The 21,471-nt window shown below is 38.9% G+C and overlaps 1 protein-coding gene across 1 annotated transcript in view; it reads right to left on the bottom strand.

Moving 5' to 3' along the window:
* TRHDE (thyrotropin releasing hormone degrading enzyme) overlaps nucleotides 1–21,471 on the bottom strand; it is a gene marked incomplete at its 3' end in the record, with an annotated part of 466,420 nt that overhangs the window by 40,033 nt on the left and 404,916 nt on the right. The window contains exons 8-10 of the mRNA XM_018558056.1: nucleotides 19,496–19,561; nucleotides 14,775–14,962; nucleotides 11,084–11,172 (exon numbers count right to left, since the gene is read on the bottom strand). Of these exons, the coding sequence (XP_018413558.1) occupies nucleotides 11,084–11,172; nucleotides 14,775–14,962; nucleotides 19,496–19,561 (343 nt within the window). The remainder of the gene's footprint in view (nucleotides 1–11,083; nucleotides 11,173–14,774; nucleotides 14,963–19,495; nucleotides 19,562–21,471) is intronic.

Raw genomic sequence — 21,471 nt, 5'->3', positions numbered from 1 at the left:
CTTTATGTGCAGTGTTTGCAGTTTTTGACACATATATATATATTCAGTGAACCTATACTGTAAATCTAAGACATTAATTTCTCTAGGTTAAAACAATAATAAAAGGTGAGGTTATAAGGTGTCTTATAAGTAGTTATTCTGTACATGTAGCAGTACATTAGGAGACTTTCATTGGCATGCGAAAGATGTCTACCTATACTCTGTAGAATCTCCTATAAATGTATTGTTTTGGTTGGCGCTCACTCATTCTTAATGCGCCTATCATCATTCAACCTCCTTCCAGGGCATCAGGGATCCACTCTCTGGGGGTGATGCTGTTGTCTTTCCAGATGAAGTAACATAATTCCACTTTGAAACCAGTTGGAATAAAGCTTTTGTACAGCAGAAATGTCAACATGAGAGCAATTGCTCTATGTAACAAGGATATTTCATGTTTTGATACAAAAATGCAAAACAGTCACTATAGAATGTAAGGGCATTGTGATTTAAAAATGTCTGTTTTATATTAATTTAGATGCTTACTCTATGAAGGGCTTTCCTATATACTTCTTTTTAGACATTTCCTCTGTGTGATTGGAATGCCATAAGCTGTCACCTTCTGCTCCCTCTGCTGGATTTGAGGTATATACACCCTTGTATGAGACCTCCTGGGGGTATGTCATTAGAAATGCAGAAATATATTTCCTATTATCACAATTTATAGCTCTTAATTGTTAAAGTATCATGATTATTACCTACAGGGTTTTTTCAAGTTTAACTAAACTCTGCATCGTAGTGGGTGGGATCTGACCATAATATGCAAGGATGCACAGTATACTTGCACATTATGGTACACTTACCTTCTACTGTGTTCTCCTCCAGTGATGACAGTTCCTGGATCCTGTTGCAACCTTCATCTGCTGCCATTTCTGCCGCCACTTCTTCTGGATTCTGCGATGCACCTCTTTGGCTATTGGACAGCCATTGATGATGTATGCATGGGCACAGGAGTTACATTGTCTTTGTCACTCAACTCTTGTCTCAGCATGCCAAGAACAGAGCCTGGATGTACACTGCATGGTGCATGCATGGTGCAATGTGCATAGTACAGTAAAAAAAAAAAAAACTAGACGCCAAGGAAAACTTTTTTTGTGGGAAAAGAGACATTACATGTCACTTCTGCCAACAAAAACATTCTAACTCTAGATTATTTTCATTGCAGAATTTTAGTTCTACATTATGATTCTTTTTAACCTTTTTATGTGTTGCTAGGTTGAGCTCTAACGGCAACCCCATTACTTATTTTCATACTACTGGCTTTTTCTATTGTGGCTTAACAAGGTGAATGCGTTGTAGACTGTTTCTAAGCCCTTTATGTACATTTTTACACAAAAAGAATACGTAATTCATCAAAATATAAGTTGTCCTTTGAAAAATATTATTAAAAAAAACTAGTACTAAGTGCAATATATGTGGACTGCACATACAGATGATAAAGATACAGGAGATTCAAAATTCCTGATCCTGTCTTCTCATTAATTAAAAAATGTTTTTGAATGTTTTTCTCTTGCACAATGAAAAATTATATTTAATAGCTTTTGTAAAAAGTATATTGAGGATTATGCTACTAGTTTGTGCATTAGATGGAGTTAACTATCGGTAATTAATCGATCTGCGGATCTAATTCTACTTTTTTCCAATACAGTTTTTACCTATTTCCCATTTACCCCAAAATAGGTTATTTCCTATGGTATGTGCAGGACAATATTGAAATTTGTATATGTATTGATTGGTTTGATACAATGAGGCTGATTTACTAAAGGGTCTGAGGAGGTTCACCTAATAAAATGGGGGAAAGTGGCTGTAAATAAAAATCATATGAAAAAAAAAACCTTGTTTTGTCTGCACATAGTATATTAGTTTGCATTTTTTGTTACATTCCTTGTATTTAAGGAACGCCAATGCCGTCCCTTCCATCTTATATTTTATAAATGCCATTCTCATGATTGGATAATTGAAGTGAATCGTCATAGATTTTTTTGTGGAAAAACTTTACCAAATCCTTTAGTAAATCAGTCCCAATATCTTCATGTTCTCACCTGCCTGTTCCAAAATAAAGAACCTTTACAACCCTGCCATACAATATTAACTTTGTACTGTATAATTTGATACAGTGGTGGATTTTATTTCCTGTTGTGTCTCCAGGACAGCAAGTGAAGAGAAATCTCCTGAGAGGGACACAGGCAGCAAAAAATAATCTGACAGGGATTGTAACCCTTCCCTACCCTATCCAAAATGAAAAAAAAATGCCTTTACATACACTTTAACTTCACATTGCGGGGAAAGATATCACCTTCAATCAAACATACTAGAGTAAATTGGTAACATTTTCAGAAGGACTTGTGGGAACAGTTTTTAAATGAGCGTCCTAATCTAATTAATGTTAGCTCTTTTGCTGTGCTGTGTTCGTTTATGAAATAGTAAAGGTCAATATAAACTATTCTTGGTGACGTACACTATAATTGCATTGATATTAATGCAAAGAGAAATAATTGTAAGCATATTCATGGTCAAGGACATAGACTGTAGATTAGTATGCAGATTGCATAAATTATATTTAAAGCCATATTTTTACTCGACCTCAACTATTTATGTACCCCTAAACCCTTTTTCCCAGCTACTATAAAGTTCAAGCGTTGACACTTAATATGGATTTTAATAGCAATGATATTTTCCTCTCCTTATTGCAATAGGGTGTGAAGCATTCATGGATGTTTATTTTCATTTGATTTATACAGTCAGAATGACTGCATCTGTAAATTACATCTCTGTCATTCTCATTGTGTTATCAGTGTGATAAAAATCTGCAGCTATTCTTCGGATAGCATGCGCTGCACCCGTAAATCTTTAAATTATAGCATCTACAATAAAATAAATGAAAATACAACACAATCTTTTATCAGAAATGTTTTTATTGAGGCTAATATTGACGTATGGCTGATGCTAGAAGTCTATGACAATTTTTTAAATATTTTGTAGAACTTAAAAGCTCGCAAAAATTAATAGGGGGAATTCAACAAAATCTTTGTGCCACTTTTCTGGTGGTATGAACCTTTAAAAGGTCCTGCACCATATTTACAAAAGCCCTGTCACATGTTCCAGTAGCTTTACCAAAAATTGCAACAGATTCAGGTAGTTCTTATCACCACCACATTAAGAATCTGTCAGCTATTGCCGTTACAGATTACAGATTAGTGACCACTTTACAGATTAGTAAACTGACTGTAATTAAGACCAACTCTGATCTGGCATACAGGCAGACACCAGTGCTCTGAGTGGGGCATGTATGTGCTGGGAAGCTGTCATGAATGTGACAGCTTCCTGCTCTAGGTTCAATGGTTGCTAGAACATCAGGCTGTTGGCATCCTAGATACTGATGATAAATCCATGGCCCTATGCAGCTGCCAGCAGGGAGATTCAAGAGCTGGCAGCAGAATGCAAACAAATATGGCCATGGCCTCATTTGTATAATATTATCAGCCAGGATCCCTGTCCCTTCACTTACAATTATCTTTTGGCTAGGGGATCTCCATGTCTGCAGCTAAATGAGGCCAGGGATTATTCACTGTTTACCCAAAGGCTGTTGGCTGCATAGCTGACAGCCTCTTAGCAAGCAATGATGCTGACAGTGAGCAGAATCTGAAGGAGATCTCTGAGAGCCTAGTTCCCCATCAGGTCTGCTATGCTCTTGATTGACAGCAGGTTGCACTCAACATAATCCTTAACAACCAGCAATGCTAACAGTGGGTGGAGCATGGCAGGGATGCCGAGGGACTAGTTCCCCATCAGGTCTTTTCTGCTACTTATTGATAGCAGGCAGTGGGCAGATTCCAGAGCAGATGGCAAGCTGGCTATTGGCTATGGAATCCGCCCACTGCTTGTTGTCAATCAATAGCAGAACGGACCTGATGTGGAGTTAGGCCCTCAGAGTTCCACATAAGGGCTCCACCCACCCACAGTGGCCAGGCAGAGAGCTAAGTAGTGCTGAGCCTGTGATTTTATCAGGCTCAGAGATAGTGAGCTGCACAGAGGATGTAGTACCAAGAACCAAAAATGTACCAAATTAATGTAGCCGTTTTCAGCTAGGGCAAGCATGTGCATTTGTCATGAGGATGCATGCCAGAATTCTAATGAATTTCAGGGAATACCTTTTGCAAGGCGTGGAGTAGTGACAGGCTCTGTCACCTCCCTCAGCCTCTGTCCTCGGCGGCCTCTGCTCGTTCCTGTCACAGGAGTTCTAGCAACAGTGCCTGCTAGAACTCCTGTGTTGGAGGTGACAAGTTCAATAAAGAGTACCTGACACCTCCAAATGCTATCACACAGGGGATTGTTAATCCTTGTGTGATAGCAACACAGTTAAGTTTAAAAAAAAGATTTAAAAAAAGTAAAAAAATAATAATTAAAAATGTAACTAAATAAAAATGTAAAAAATAAAAAGGCGATAAAGTAAAGATAATAAAACAAATGAACATGTTTTACAAAGTAAATAAAAATTGAAAAAATGAAAACCAGCCCCGCTGCCCCATCTGCATGCGACTAAAAGTGCAGTGTTTTCAACTGTGATCGTGTGCAACCGTACGGGCAGGGCTGTATTGCAGCAGGAAAACGCTCAATCTGCCTGGCACAACTGGGGTGCCATTAGAAAATAATGGCACTGACAGCACAATCGGCAGTGGTGTGCGATCCGTGACTGCCCGGTCATCGTGCATGAAACCGAGCGGATGGCTGGGTGGTCACAGAATCGCACACCACCACCGATCGTGCTGTCAGTGCCATTATTTTCTAATGGCACCCCAGTCGTGCCAGGCAGATTGCGTGTTTACCTGCTGCAATACCGCCCGGGCGATCCCACACGATCACGGTTGAAAACACTGCGTGGTGCATGTCGTGAAAATAGGTAAATCTACCTTTATTTTCAGAGATTGTCACGCAGATGTAACCCCATACATGCGGATGCAACCGCTGTATGCAACCGCACACGATCACACGTCCCGGGAAACCCCAAGTCTGCACCAACCCTAAAAGGGTATATTCACTTTCCCAAGTAATTTGGGAAAATGGAATTACCCACGCAAATCTCCCTTCCACTATACTTACCTTTCAGTGAACGGTCCTTCCCGTCCACCAGTATGGGTGTACTATCTGTACCTGTTCCATGTATTCTGAATTTCGCTCGCAAATTGCAAGCACGTGTTGGTCAACGTGGTCACCTGATGGCACTGACCAATGAGAAGCGATTCTTAGCACTGCTAAATACGGTTTTGGTTAAAATTATTTTTTTTGTATCAGGACAAGTAGATTGTCATGAGGGACAAGTAGAATCGGCCCCTGCTTTAATCCTTGGACAAGTAGTTTTTTCAAAAATTTCCAAACCCCTGAACTTAGCTGAAACCATTACAAGGGAGAATAGGGCTGTCTTCAATTCCCTGTGCCATAATGAGGTTTTGCCTCCTGTCCCAGGTGTTAGGCTTTCTGCCAATAAGCTCTGAACCTCTGTGTTAAATCTTCTGCTTACTTGGTTCTCAGTGTTCAAGCAATGTGTCTTTACACCCAGTCGGACCCCCTGTATATATTGCTCATCCTTGTATCCCTGTGGATTGCTACTAACTGCCTTGTTCCCTGTGTGTCTCTCAATTCCTTCTTGCTCCCAGTGAGATTCTGCATGTCCAGCAAGTGGATTGTTATCATCTCCTTCAGTGAGTCCTTGCACCTGTGCTTATCTGTGTGTCCATCCTCTTGTGTGGCTGCTTGTCCCATGCAGCCTCGCTCTTCAGTGAATCCCAGGTAGCCATGTTGTTGCTGCCTCCTATCACACTATTGTTTGGACTTCTACCCTTGTGTCCATCAGTATCCAGAACCACTGTCTGTGTATAGGCTTCACCCGTCTGCTGTTGTATCCAGCACCTTGGTGCTGCGACCAGTTTCCTGAGTCTGTGCGGGTGCACTATAGGGTCACAACCTGGAAGGTTTCCAGCAGCCATTCATCCTTCCCATTAGAGGCTCTGTCAAAGACCTGGCCCTTCTTAGATCATGTGCCTCTAGTATGCACAGACTCCTAGTTTCAGAGTCCTCTGCCCTGTACCCCAGGCTTCATTCCAGCTTGCTGCTCTAACTTGCTCTGCAAGACCTGGAGCTCACATGCCCCAGTGCCCTGGACCCCAGATCCTAACAGGGGGGCTCATATTTTTTCCTGGATGTTTATTCTATTTTACATTTTTACCAGGGAGACAAAGGAGACCCATAAATAAACGTCATTGAAACTATCAAGTATTGTATGGAATATATATGTGTGTATATATATATATATACACAACATTATATTTGTATGGAATATATATGTGTGTATATATATATATACACAACATTATATATACATTATATATATACATAACATTTTAACAACTCTAGTTTCTTTGCTATAATTTGGACGCTCAGGCCCCAGTCTTGTGACTGTAAGTGTAGTTAATGAAATCAAATACTTAGCATTTTACCACATATAAATCATAAACATCATAGAAATACAATAGTCTGCAGTCACCAGACAAGAACACACATAAAAGCTATCTGAGAAGAGAAAATTCCGGATGTTTTTTGGCCACAAAGAAGTGAAAAGGAAACTACCTGCCAACTGCAACCTTGAACTAGTTTCATGTAATTTCTATTGATTGATTTCTCACCATACAGTAATGTAACTGCAAAGCATTTTACGCAATAGCCATCTTCAGCAAAATAATTGCTAGGATCAAAAGGTTAAAGGGTAATCTCATAATCAAAGCCATAAAAAGGATACTTCTTCCAAGTGAAGGAATTCTGCAGAACAGAAGTGCAGTTTCAGAAATTTATGATGATATGGTATATTTAAAACATAGCACCCAGTTAATAATGTCAATGTTTTTAAACTATCATTTATCAAAAAAAGAACAGTTGTTTTAGTCCTTATTTACTAAACAATAGCGGTGCTATATGGCTGTTTAATACAAGAGGTCTTCGCTAAGTGCTGGTACCTAAATACATTTTTTGGTGCAAAATGTTTTTACACCAAGCAGTACAACATTTTAAAGCTGAACATCATGCAAACAGTTTAATACACAGATGATTTGTACTGCTGCCCATTAAGTCTTAAGATTTATATAGATCTGCCACACCGCACAGACCACAGCAGAAAGCTGTAGATAACTAACACTTAAAAGTCTTGTCCCTCAGTCTTTGACTAGACAGTAAAAGGGGAAGAAGCAGACTGGTGAGCTCATCTCTCTTTCACTCTGCTCTTTCCTGATATCAGCATGTTCCTTGTTAATAAGCACTGCTGACTGTTGACATACTGTATATCCAGATATCATAAACGGTTGAAAAAGTTCTGGTCAAGAGATGTCCTTGTAGGAAAAAATTTCCCTCTTTGCGGTATCAAGAAGCACATGTGTATATGCATGTACTGTATTTGGATGTAGTATTTTAAAAATATTTATACAGAAAACATTCACAAATATATAGATTTTACATATTAAAAAAGACAAAACAACTTTATTTATATTGCAATGCCAATTTAGTATTAGAAGTAATAAATATAGGGGGGTTTAAAACTGATTGCTATTGCAGCAATTGCTGCCTGCATCACATTGTTAAAGCCCAGCTTTCAATAACCCCATATTTGCACAAAAGTTATTTCTATATTGCAGGGTCACAGTTAAAAAGTATCCAAATCCAAAACTTTTTTCAGTTTTCAAAAGAGTAAGGAATTGCTATAACCAAAGATAGTATTTTTTGTTAGATGTAATCACTGGAACAAGTGTCATCATATGTATCATTCCTGCAATCTGCAACTGAATGAAACAGACTAAATAAAAAAGTACAAATTTTACTTTGTATCTCTCTATCACAAGTCTGAACAATGTTTATGAAGACAGTGTCAGAAGATACATTTTTGACAGCAGAGGCTGTTATCGTCATTTTGACAGTTGAGAATGCAGCGCAAAGAAGAAAATGGCGTACTTCACACACCCTTTGTTATTGGATGAAGATTTGTTTGGGTGTAGAACTCCCAAGATATACAAATGGTTAAAAATGAAGTAGCATAATAGAGTGTAACATTTTTCTACAGGCTGCTGATTTTCTACACAATAATACAACAGGATGTCATTTTTTGCCAGGTAAGGGGTGAAAGGGTTACTAGAAATTGACAATAATATCAAATACTTTAACCCATTTCACTGCCAAGGGATTTTTTTTCATTTTTTGCACATAATCTATGTTTCAGACCTGAAAATTACTAAAAAAGCAAAGACCCTGTAGAATAAAATGGTGCAAATATTTACATTACACAATATTATTGCAAGACTTCATCAAACCCCAAAATGCAATTTTAGTGGCCAAAAACACAATATAACACCTATTTATTTTGTAAAATATAAAAGATGAGGTTACAACAAGTAAATAGATACCCAATAGGCCCAGGTAAAAAAATTGTGAGCATCCGTGAAATAGCAACAAAATATGGTAACCCAAATTGTCCATAGGCGGCGCTTTAAAAGCCCATACAGGTCATCCTTTTAGAGATATCTATGAATATTGGCCCTATAATTATTGGTCTCACTCTGGCATGCACAGTGATTCCCCAACATGTGCCGCATGATCATTTTTCGTACGTAGGCGCACGAAATGTGCGCGTGCTTGCGGGGGACAAAGATTATTACTTTACGATTATTTTGTTTAATACAATTTTTTTAAACATTTTTCTATTTTTCTTCACTTACAAGCCCCTTATGCGATAGCATATTAGTAGTGAGAGCTACTCTTTAAGGTGACACTAGGGGTCCAAAAGACACCCTAGTGTCACCTTTCCTTTCTAAATAAGCCATTGGAGCACAGATCGCATTCCAATAGTGAATTGCTCGGCTTCTGCAGCTGTGCAATGACAGCTATGGGACCGGAAGAGGTGCAATCAGCATCACTCCCAGTCCCATTCAGTGGGAAGATCAGCGAATAGATGTTCGTTGGCCTCCTTCCCTGATTCCCGCTGATACCTGACAAGCCGGTCCCAGGTCCGCAGGAAGGGAAGCGTAGCCAAGGAAACAAGGCTAGGATGTCCTGCAGGCGGAGCACACTTTACCAACCCCTGGAAGAAATCTGCCAGCAGCTGAGGTACCAGAATTGCTTCCATTGTAAAGTTGACAGTCTGTTTAAAGGGGCTCATTGCCACCACAGTATTACATAAGGCAGTGGCAGCGAAAGGGTTAAACCAGGTATGCATGCGGTAAATTCTATATACACAGTTTGAAAATTAGTAGCTTCTCTCTTTGGACAGGATTTTGGATTTGTCATTGAACTGCTTTTTTGCAACTATGGTAAAATTACCATTTTTAAATAGCTTAATGGCTTAATTTTAAGAAAAGTAAGTTCTAAATAGCAATATTACAGGAAGACCTGCTTAAAATAGGGGGCACGCATTTGCATAGCAGATGAGGTTTAATCTTGTGTAAGTGTAAGGTTATGCAATTTGGAGTTAAAAATACACATACAAAGTAGTTATTAACAGGCGTTCCACTGGGGGAATCTGAGGTGGAAAAAGATCTGGGAGTCCTAGTGGACATTCACCTTGGTAACATCATGCAATGCCAGGCTGCAGCAAATAGGGCAAGCAGGGTACTATCATGCATAAAAAAATGAATGTACCCTAAAGACAAATCCATATTTCTGCCCCTTTACAAAACACTGGTTCGGCCTCATCTTGAGTATGTGGTTCAGTTTTGGTCTCCGATCCACAGAAGTGATGTCCTTGAGCTGGAGAGAGTCCAGAGAAGGGCAACAAAGCTAATAAAAGTGTTAGAGGACCTAAATTATGAGGAAAGACTGCATGCATTAACCTCCATGGGCGGTATTCCTGAGTGTGGCTCAGGGTTAATTTTCAGTGCCGAGAGCGGTAACCCTGAGCCACACTCGGGATAGCGCAAAAGTGTCACTTACCTTGTCCTTGCGAGCCCGCGGTGTCCTCTGCTGTGTGCGCCCGGCCGATGCCGGCATTCGGCTTTCAGTTACGTTTTTGAGCATCACAGAGGGCGGCGGAGCCGGCGGGAAATTCAAAAGGGCAAACATGACATTTACACAGAATACAATGTAATCTGCTATAATTACATATATGTATCAAACTATTTAACTTCAATTTTGTCACTAGAGCTTTTTCCAGTGCCCTGCCTGCACTTTTACTGTACTCCATTGACTGTGGTACAGATCAGGCAGCGCCCCCAGAATTTTCATTTACTGGACCATTTTTTTAATTATTATATTATAATTTATGATTTTGTGTTTCAAACGTTATCATACCTGGGATGTCTACTGGACTCTTTTTTTGGACAGATTTAGGTGAGTTATTACTAAGATTTACTAAGAATTACAGGCCTACAATATAAAACAACAAATTTCCATGAAAAACAATGTACCGCTTTGGGATGCTAAAATCCTGCATAATCATACCGCCAGGGAGGTTAAACTTGTTTTGCTCTTGAAAAGAGAAAACTGAGGGGACGTGATATTATTGTACAAATTGTTTAATGGTGATGGGATAATCAGTAATTAACTATTTATTGTAAGTTGACGCTGCGGGCTCGCAGGGACAAGGTAAGTGACACTTTGTGCATTCCCGAGTCTGGCTCGGGGTTACCGCTCCTGGTATTGAAAATTAACCCCGAGCCAGACTCGGGAATACCGCCAGGGAGGTTAAAATGACAAGAGGCCTCCATCTGAAACTAGATGCAAAAAGGTTTCTTTTTTGAAAAGCGGATTCCATACAATGAGAGTTGTAAAATTGTGGAACTCCCTTCCACAGGCAGTTTTTTCATCTCAGAGTATGGAATCATTCAAGACACACACACACACACGCAACCACATGGGTTGAAATTGATGGACCTGTGTCCTTATTCAACCTTTAGACCTATGTAACTATGTAAATATTTATACTCATTCCATGGCAGCCAACATCATATAAATATGCCTGAAAAAAAGAAAACAATAATTTGTGCTTTTCTTCCATTGGCATTTGCTATGCTCTCACCTGATTTGTTTGATACCCATATAATTGTCTGTGGGGAGATGTGACTTGTATTTCCTACTGCAATAGTTAATGGAATCTGCCAAAGATAGCTGCGAAATCAAAACAAACACACAAGAACAAAAACAGGTTATTCATGCAGAACAGTGACACAAGGCAAAAAAAACAACAACAAAAAACAAAAGTTGTGTTCCAAATTGTTTAAATTTGTGATTTTAAAATTAAGCACAGAACAGTTTTGAGCCACCAAACAATCTCACAAGAAATGCTAATCAAATAAAGTGCCATTCTGAAACTCAGACTCCCAATGAAGTGTACTGAATAACCTAGCAACAGAAAAATAAAGAACACCATCAAGACATACTACTGGAATTAATTTAAGAAAAAGAACATTAAACATTAGTAGCATGCCTGAGGCAGTACTTGATGACAGTGTATGTCACTAAAGGAATCAGAACTTTACACATGCCCTAAAAGCAAGACTTTATGTGTTCCTTTGACTGATAGATATTCAGTATTGGGATTTATTTGAAGCTTCCACTTGTAATGTAGCTCTCAATATTCAAACTACCATTTGCATAGAAAGCAGAAAAATAGTCTACTGAAATGGCCACATTTATATTATTGAACAAAGACTTTTCTAAGAATGTACTGTATACAATTCTCTTCATTGTGCACAGCTTTGTTGAATGTCACAGATAGATCAATATTTCAGAAATGATCCATATGCAGCCTGATTTCCATTAGTAATTTAACTGCTATGGACATCATGGTGACATTTAGGTCATGTAGGGCTTGGCGTCAGTTGGTCACAGATCAAGCGTGGACACTGAGATTTTCTATTTATAAAAGGAATATAAGGAAGTCACTGATAAAGTTAGAGAGCTGTGTCAGCATCTCCATGTCCCATTTTTAACAAGATGACAGTGAAGTAATCAGACTTCTACTATGACAGTGATTTCTTAAAGTGCTTTAAGCTATTTTATCAATTAATATTAATTGTATCAGACTCACTAAAGAGGTAAAATTGAAGAACAGCAACTATTCCCTCAAGTTCTTATCCTTTATGCTGCTTTAAAACTGTCACCTCTGGTGGTTATTACTAAGATGTGGAAGATTTCCAGTTGATATAATTTGTCACCTTTCATAAGCAGCATGAGTGTCAGTTAATGATGGCTATGATAAATATCCTGGCCTTGCCATGTCTACTAAATATTGCCCTGTAAAGTGTAGCTTCTCTGCCAAAATATCTGACAGAAGGAGCATTTTGAATCAAACACAGAATGACAGATAAAGGGAAAATAACAGTAATCTAACCTAAAAGAATAAATTTTAACTTGTACATTAAATATATTTAAATTAATATGTACACATCCTGGTGGATGTCAGCAAAAGATAATATTTTTCATGAAATTACTACTTTTGCTTAAGGAAGGTAGATAATTGTATAGGAGGGCTGGTTCATGATGCCCCACCTGATGCAATGTTACTGTTCAGACAATGCCTGTCATTTACTCATGCGCACCTACAACACTAAAGGGGTTATGCACTAAAATGTAGTAAAACCCTACATTGAACCACACACTAGATATACAATTTTTTATAATGCTATAGTGTCCACATTGAAATTGCTGATGAAAAGAAGATAGATGAAAATATATAAGATAAATGAGGAGGTTGAGGAGCTGAATGAAAGGTTAGCACCATATAAGGAGACTAGAGTATATACAGCTGCCTATAATGAATTGTAGCAGTATCTGCATCAGGTGGATCAGGAGGTCAAAAATACAAAAAGTAAAACATTTATAAGGGATAAACATGATTGTAAATCAAAACAGGTTTTCAAATGGCAGATCAAATTTTTTGAGGCAGAAAATGTAACATCCACTAAATCCTCACCAGTGAAGAGTAACACTCCAGGTATGCAACAAGAATTTATAACAGAAGCAGGTTACAGGGGAAATGATCAAGAGGGGAGAAAGAATGTCAGGAAGGATTATGCATCCAGGAAAAAGGGATATGCAATTTAATCACGGCCTGTATTGGATACCTAAAAATAGGGAGGATAGAGCTCAGGATTGCCCTAGGTACTTTGGCAGAAAAGAGAAGAAATGGACTCATAGGAAGAATGAGGGACATTGGTGAGAATCTCTTATGGTGCATCACAGCTCCACACGCACACTGGCAATAGCAACGTACAATCATTATGCAGCTCTAAGGGAATATATTGGTGAAAGGAAATATGAAAATTGGCAAAAAGAGAGACAGAGAATTCAACAGGAGTAGAGGAAAATGAATATAGATTGCAGAAAGCCCCGCTGGTCAGAAGGCAGAGAGAAGCTGGGCAATGCCATAAAAAGAAAACAAAGGATGTAGCGGAAAATATTTTATTTGAAGTTCTGTTTTTTAAATAAGGAAGAGCTGTTGGTTTTAGTACATGGCTTAAAATATACCCCTAATAAAAAAAAGTGTATTTTATTGTGGGTACAAACACCCGGGGAGAAACTCTGGAGGAGTATACACAGTGGAGAGCTGCTAACAGGATGTCTGTGTACAAGACCAGACCAGAGCTAATACCAGAATGGTATCCGATGAGGTGTGGACAAAGTAACTAGTGGGATTATCAGTTATTTTATTGTTACCAACATTGGTTTCAATGTTACCATGGTGACCACATTGTATATATGTATTCAGATATGCGGTCTCAGCCCCACACCCCTGATTAAGTCATCAATGAAGTAACATACGTATGGTGCAGCCTGAGATCACTGTGGGCTGGCAGAAACATGGAAGAGAGAGGCATATTGAGCTCCCAGTGAAGCATGTGAATTGTTGTGATTTTATGCATTTTATGTGAGTAGCTCTTTTAATAAATGCTTTAACCTTTATGAGCAGTGTGCACTAGGGATTTCCTTTTTGCCTTATACATGGTGGCTGAAGTATGAAAAGGAAACTGGGAGTAGAGAGATCTGACAGTTATTTTGCCCTGCAGTGGTACTAACTCTGGAGTGTGAAGAGAAGATGCAGAGAAGTGCGTTTGAGCTGTCATGACTAAATGGGGAATCACCCGCCCTGGATCAAACCTGAAAGGGATTGGAGTTACATTACCTTGTTTTTAGGTCTTATAACCAGGTGAGCTGCTCTCTGGAGGGTGTCCACGGCATTGGTGGAGGCATTTCATGAATTGAGGATGATTGAACAAGTGGAGGAATGGTGGGAACCACAATGATAGCATAGGTAGAGGAATGGTGGGAACCACGAACGGAATTTCACTGCGGATGTTTTTTTTTGAGACTCATAATTAGGTTCTTTGTAAATGAGTTAAGTGATTCACTGTATAAGTTTGCACTATTAAGCGATTGTTTTGTACTTTATAATTAGTAGAAATATAGAGCAGCACAGTATTAACAGGCTCTTTGTGGCTGGACGTACAGTGTACGTCTCCCGTCACAAAGGGGTTAAACATATTTGACTTTAGATTTTAGAACTGAGCTAGCACATATATACTGGTAAAAAAACACAACCAAAACAACGCAGAAGCAAAAATAGAGTATAATATTTTATACAATTCAGCATGCATGATATAAAAACAATATATTTATTTTAGCTAAAGCAAAAAAAATTGAAATGGCAAAGGAGACCACAAATTAAACACAAAGCTTTAGTCATATATTTAAAAGGTAATATACTGTACCTGTTATTTCTTAGCTCAAGGTCTCTGGTATTTGCATCTATATTGTATAGGAAGTGCTCCTGAGTGATTGTTATTCCATCCTCTACTGTTTCATTTCTTAGTATTGTTATTACAGGATATCCCATTTGAAGTGTCCACTGATCCATCACTTCTTGAATGTTCACAGATTTGCCTTCATTTTTCAATACCTTAGAAAATAAGTTATAGCACTCATTGCAAATTTCCATTAAATACGATTTTTGCACTTACCGTAAAATCTTTTTTAGGAGTCATTTGAGGGACACAAAGATATAGTATATTAAGTACATGTGGGTTAGGTTTCTGCCTTCAGGAGGTGGAAAGAAGCAAACAGCTTACCATAACCCCACCCCTAGCCATCACACCTCAGCTTTGTGAGCAAGCAGTACAGAAGGCCAAGACACAAACGATGGGGCCTGTGTCCCCCAATGGATAAGTAGAAAGGTTCTTATTGCACTCTTTACCAGAGATCCCATGTAATGAGAAGGGTGCTCGTAATGACTGCGGATGGCACCGCTGTATGCATAAGATAAATGTGACAGATGTCACCAGCACACCGAAGATCCTTTTGGAATCACCAAATACTCATTTTATTGAACAAGTTGTCAGAATGGATACAAGCGCTTTTGCGACCTCGCAGGGTCCCTTCATCAGGCTTCAGCATTGACCGTGTCAATACTGAAGCCTGATGAAGAGACCCTGCGAGGTCGTGAAAGCGCTTGTATTCATTCAGACAACTTGTTCAATAAAATAAGCATTTGGTGATTCCAAAAGAATCTTCGGTGTGCTGGGGACATCTTTCACATTTATCTTGTGTCCCCCAATGGGCTCCAAGAAAAAGATTTTAAGGTAAGTACAAAAATCTTATTTTCTTTATCGCGCATTGAGGCACACAGCAATATTGTAAATCATAGATGTGTGGGATGTCCTAAGTGATACAAATGAGGGGTAGGCAACAGCCACTGAGAGATTAAATGGATGAGGAAATCTTACTAGTAGAGTATCTAAAGAAGAATTGTCTTAAAGGCTAGTAAATAAAAAGGGGTCAAATATGAAAATTGCTGCTACAAGAAAAGACACCAAGATCAAATCTGATGTACCAGAGGAGGACAAGAAGCATCACTAGGATGCTAGATTTTAAAATGCGTGTGAAAAATGAAAAAATAAATAAACTGCTCCATAAGCAAAGGGATTAAACACAAAACCAAACATGTTATATATTGTAGCTTTCAAATCCCCATATGCGGTGGCTGATCAAACTATCCAGGAAAAGTGGCAGATATAGGGTTAAAAAAGCCATTTAACACTGATGGGGTGCTCAAAGGTTAGCTTTTATTCATTTATGTAAAACCTTTATCCCAAAAGGAAAAAATGCTATAACTGTCCAAAAAGTGCAGTTTGCTGGAGTTTGAAATTAATTTGTAAATCATCTAAATTTGCTAGTGCATCTAACATTACCCTTTCCACAATTCTGCTGTCCAAGGGTGGCTCTGTTGCTTTTCCATAGAGTGGAGACATCTTAAGAGAGGAAGTATGTTACTAATATATTTTCTAATTAGTCAGTACTTGGTGGAGGGCTCCAAATGCCAAAGGCTGAAAGGGATATTCAATAATGGACATCAATGTTGGCATGGAGGGGGCTGCTGTTTCATAGCAGGTTGGAAAGCCTCAGATAACATCCAAAACAAAAAGAGAGAGAACAACACATTCTCCTCATGTAATAATGTTTATTAGACCAAAAATAAAAGTTGAATAAAATGATACTCACAAACGTCTTAAACAGAGCGTTTCTAAAGGTAACGCAATATAACCGGCATAGAACCACATTGGACAAGAGAACATGTGAACCAGAATCTTGGTCTCGCTGATGCATTTCCAGGATTATCCTGGAACTGACTGGCTAATACATAATGAAGCCATCCCATTTGAGAATTGGTAAGCTGCAATATTACATTTCTGTTTTTGGTTTTAGACACACTATAATCTTCCAGGATAGTACAGAACTAACAAAATTGATATTTCCCTGGGAGGAAGGGAAAAACGTTGTGAAAGAGAACTTCCAGGGTAGTACAGTACTAACAGAATTGATATTTCCCTGGGAGGAAGGGAAAGAAGTTGTAATAGAGAACAGAACCCTCACAGAATAAGGAGGAAAGTTTAGGTGCAGGAAACAAGAGTTTGAGTTCTGCATGGTATAGTGTAAATGTCACTCAGTGTAAGGGACAAAAAGTGCAATATCACCAGCACATCGCAAGCTCAATATAGAGTAATTTATTGTTGACAGAAATATGATGTTTCAGAGCAAAATGTCCCTTCATCAGGCATACAGTGATGGCATAAGGAACAGACTTCAGTAGTGATAAGTGAAGTCTTAGGGGTCTATTCACAAAGCTGCCCGAGGGCAGCCTTGAAAGTGGCCGGAGCCAGCCGTAAGATCACGGCTGGCTCCGCCCAGCTGTCAGAAGCAGGCTGTCGGCCGGCCAAGGAAGCTACGGCCAGATCCTTCGGCAGCTTTGTGAATAGACCCCTTAGATTGCTTTTAGAAAGAAGAGATGTGCACATTCAATTGAAATGAAAAGTCACGTAAAGACTGATACATACCGTGGGGGTAATTTATCAAAACTGGAGCAGACAAAATCTGGAGCAGTTGCCCATGGCAATCAATCAGCATCTCTCTTCAGTTTGCTCAGGTAAAGCTTTGAAAATGAGACAAAGAAGCTGATTGGTTGCAGTGCAAATCTGCTACAGATTTTGTCTTCTCCAGTTTTGATAAATTCCCCCCGTATGTCTAGATACGCCTGCCAGGTGTGCATAGTTTGAAATCCAAAGTCTGTTACTTAAGAATCAAGTGAGAGTATGAAAGGAAAGTATGTTAACGGGGTTCCCGTAAATCTCACTCCATTAGGGGCAGAATGGAAAAGTGTTATATTAAAGAGAGATGATGACCTTTAGTAGAACAGAAAACTTCCATTTATTAGGACACTGATACAGCTAAATCATAAATCCTTGGGAATTGGTCAACTGCTGCCTAGTGCAGATGATATGGCAGGAACTTGGGACACATGGCGATCTGTTAAAAGTCAGACCGGTAGGAATCACTGACATGATCTTTTACCTCTAGGCATTGGTGTAGTGGCAGTGCTATGGTCCACACGCGTTGTCGCCACTAATATTGTTTAATTTTTAAAGCTTAAAAGAGAACTATGGGGTAAGTGTTTTTCCCCATAGTTCTTTTTAGGGTCACGTGAGGACATATACATACCTCCTCCTGTGACACAAAGCTCAGTATCCGCAATATACTGAGAGTGCTGCAGCCGGAGTGGATCCCGAAATACTGTCTGAATCAACCCAGCTGTGTGAGTGACAGTAAGCACTATCTAGAGGCAGAGGCAGTGCTACCCTGTGAATCCCTGTCGGGAGCAGACCACTTTCTGCGGGGAGATGATCAGGAAGAGAGCAATCAATGGTACTTGTTTGCTCACTTCCCGATCAATAGAGCCGACCTTTAACAGCTTCTTTTTCACAGGTTGGCTCTAACTATGAGGATGAGTGAAAATCACTCATAGGGGTCTATTCACAAAGCTGCCGAAGGATCTGGCCGTAGCTTCGGCCGATCCTTCAGCTGGGTTCTCTTCTGCACTTCGGGTCAGCCGAACATGCTGAGCATGTTCGGCTGATCCGAATCCACACGAAGCAAGCCGATGTACGGCTGATTTCAGCCGATATATGGCTGAAATCAGCCGTACCAGCCTGAAGTGAATAGCCGAACAGTGTTCGTCTCACTTCACTTCTGATCGGTCATTCCCTCGGCTGCCCTCGGCAGCTTTGTGAATAGACCCCATAGTTCTTCTTTAACTGTACAAACTGAACATAGAAGCTGGTCCGTTGCCATGGGCAACTGCTCCAGATTCTGTCTGCTCCATTTTTTTAATAAATTCCCCTTCATGTGTCTAGGAAACACCTCAAGCAGAGCCTAGTGCCTGAGGGTCACATTGCAGGTTGCAGAAAAGGCCTCATAGGCAGCGATGGTTTAGCCTATCTGGATAGCTGCTTTGTAGAGACCTGCTCAAATAACTTAATAAAAATCTTGATTGAACAAAACATCCATGAAGTTCTATAAATGTTAATAAGGAAAATAAATATATAGACAGCATTTTCTTAAGCATAGCTGAGGAGTAGTGTCTGACATGCTACAGTAGGACACTAGCAAAAAAAAAAAAAACGAAGGCATGACAGTTAGGGATGAGGATATATTGGGCTGGCCTTCAACTTTTTTTATTGTTTGCTAGTGTCCAACTACTGAAGGCAGCATCAAAACCCAAACATCGCTGATTTACTATATTCTTGAGTCCCTCAATGAATGATGGAGAAATACCATGTAATATTACAGCCTTATTTGTTTTTATAAATAGGAAGCAAAACAGCAACTATTAGCATATTTCAGCATGCAATTTATAGCAAGAAAAAACACCTCCTTCCCCTCAGTTTAAACAACTTAGCATATAGTGCACTGCACTGGTGTGATTGAACCGAGCAACCATGAATGTTGCAATATAACAATAGCCCATTTAATGGACATCTTGCCTTTCTTCGGAATTATATACAACACTTTATATTCATCTTAAGTACAGTACTTAGTTTAAGGAAGACTACAATAGACTTTTTGCTTTTTCGCCTGTATTAAGGAGAATACGTAAATGTACCTTTGAAAGTGTATTCCACAGATCTTTTCTTGCAGCATTACCAAACCTATGGGTTGTTAGGTAGTCCTAGGAACAAAAATATGCAATGAGAACATTGAAGAGCACAATAAATGTGTTACTATTAAAAATAATAATGGTCATCATCACTGAATCACATAAAAAGTAAGCTCTCTAGGAAATGAAAATATTGGTTGCTTCACTGTATCATTCACTTTACCTATTTAAATTGTGCTTCAACTAGTTGGTCCATATGGAGCATATTTATAAAGCTAGTGCATTTTCAAAGCAGGGTAATTTCTTTATTTACATGTACCTATTTCAAATGATAACTTTAGTCTGTTACAAATGGTTTGCAGTTTTTTGCTTTAAGGTAAAAAAAGATTGTTTTCAAAACATCTGATTAAAGGGTTCTTCACTATCACAATAAAAAATGAAATCCCAAACTGCCCAGAGTCAGTGCAATGTCATCTCTGGCATTTCTTCTGGAGGTTAAAGTGACACTAAGCTCAGAAGTTAAATCTTAAAAATGCATTCAAATACCTTAAAGTGATATTAGTCAAAAGGATTTTAAGCTATTTCAAATGCTGATGAAATCACTTACTATGAATGCTGCTCCTTGATGTTTAAAAATGTTAGTTTCCTGCAGAATCAGCTGGTCCCCTGAATACTGGTCCTGACTTCCCATTTAGAGTGACTCCTTTCTAAAGCAGAGTGGTATGCAGTCACCCTTGTGTGTATTAGTAAACTGTTTGTGTCTCCACAAACACACAGACATATCAAATAAAGCTACTCCCCTCTCCCCTGGCCCCCTCTCCTCCCTTCTCAAAGCTAGTAGATGAACAAGTTGTTGGAGTCTGCACTGTCCTTTGTGATCTTGTACCAGACAGGACATTCAGGGAAAATGAGCTGAGAAATGTGGGAGCAGCTGTATAGAAACATGATGATTGTAAGTGTTTGGGCAAAAATGTAAAGCAATGTTTTGCTGGGCAATTTATATTTGTTTGACCTGGATTCATTATTGAAAAAAGTTTGATACTAGAGTTTAATACTACTTTAACTATTAACAAAAATGTATCTTATTTCTGTATCACTTGGCTATAGATCCTTAAATCATCTCTAAATTTAAGCTGATACTGTCCTTCCATCTGGAGGCTGGCTACTTTTGTTCCCCATGGTCCCTGTGTGTGCTGTAAAGTAGCCACAGCTCCAAGCTCGCTCCTGCGATGGACTACAATCTCACGTTTAGTTTACTAATTTGTATTGAAATTGTAGTCCATCATGGAAGTGAGCTTAGAGCAGTGGCTACTTTACAACACACACAGGGAAAATTGTGATTTTGTATCTGCATTTATGGTGAAGTTTGAGATTTTGCTATATAGGTTTTGAAATTAAGCACAGTTATAGTCTAATAACAATAGTAGCCCTCTGATATTTACAATAGATATTTTATAGCCCTGCACTGTTTTATTGTTATAATAATAAAAAAAACTGAATCATTGTCACAAATGAAACATATTCAGTGTTAAGATGTTCCTTTAACTTGCACATCCATTTAGTAAAATTTCTTATTATATAGATAGAGTTCCAGAATTCCAGTACTGATGTCTTTTGAGCTGTAGATGGCGCTGTAGTGGATGCTTATCTGTAATACACAAGAAGTTAATTTCCTTCACAATGTTATAGCCATTCATGTAATGGCCTAAGCAAGTAGAACTTAATTCAGCATTCCTCAAGATTGCAGTGTTTCATCTGAACACATAACCAACAAGATCTACCCTCAAAAGGATTTTTGCTTTTGTTGGGAGGGAGTAATCTTGGTTGTTTCAATGAAGAAAGGAGGATTGTGAATGCTTCCATCCCCGTGACATTAGATATTGGTGTGTGTGGTGTGATCTGTACCAACTCAAGGCAATTGCAGTCTCGGATGAGCAATGCAGCATATCCATAGCAGCCTCACTATGAAGTCACTGCTGATG

Source organism: Nanorana parkeri, unplaced genomic scaffold (assembly GCF_000935625.1).
Source record: "Nanorana parkeri isolate BGI_ZX_2015 unplaced genomic scaffold, ASM93562v1 scaffold318, whole genome shotgun sequence".
NCBI lineage: Eukaryota > Metazoa > Chordata > Amphibia > Anura > Dicroglossidae > Nanorana > Nanorana parkeri.
Note: the sequence above shows the minus strand (reverse complement) of the source record. Positions and strands in the feature narration are given on the sequence as shown.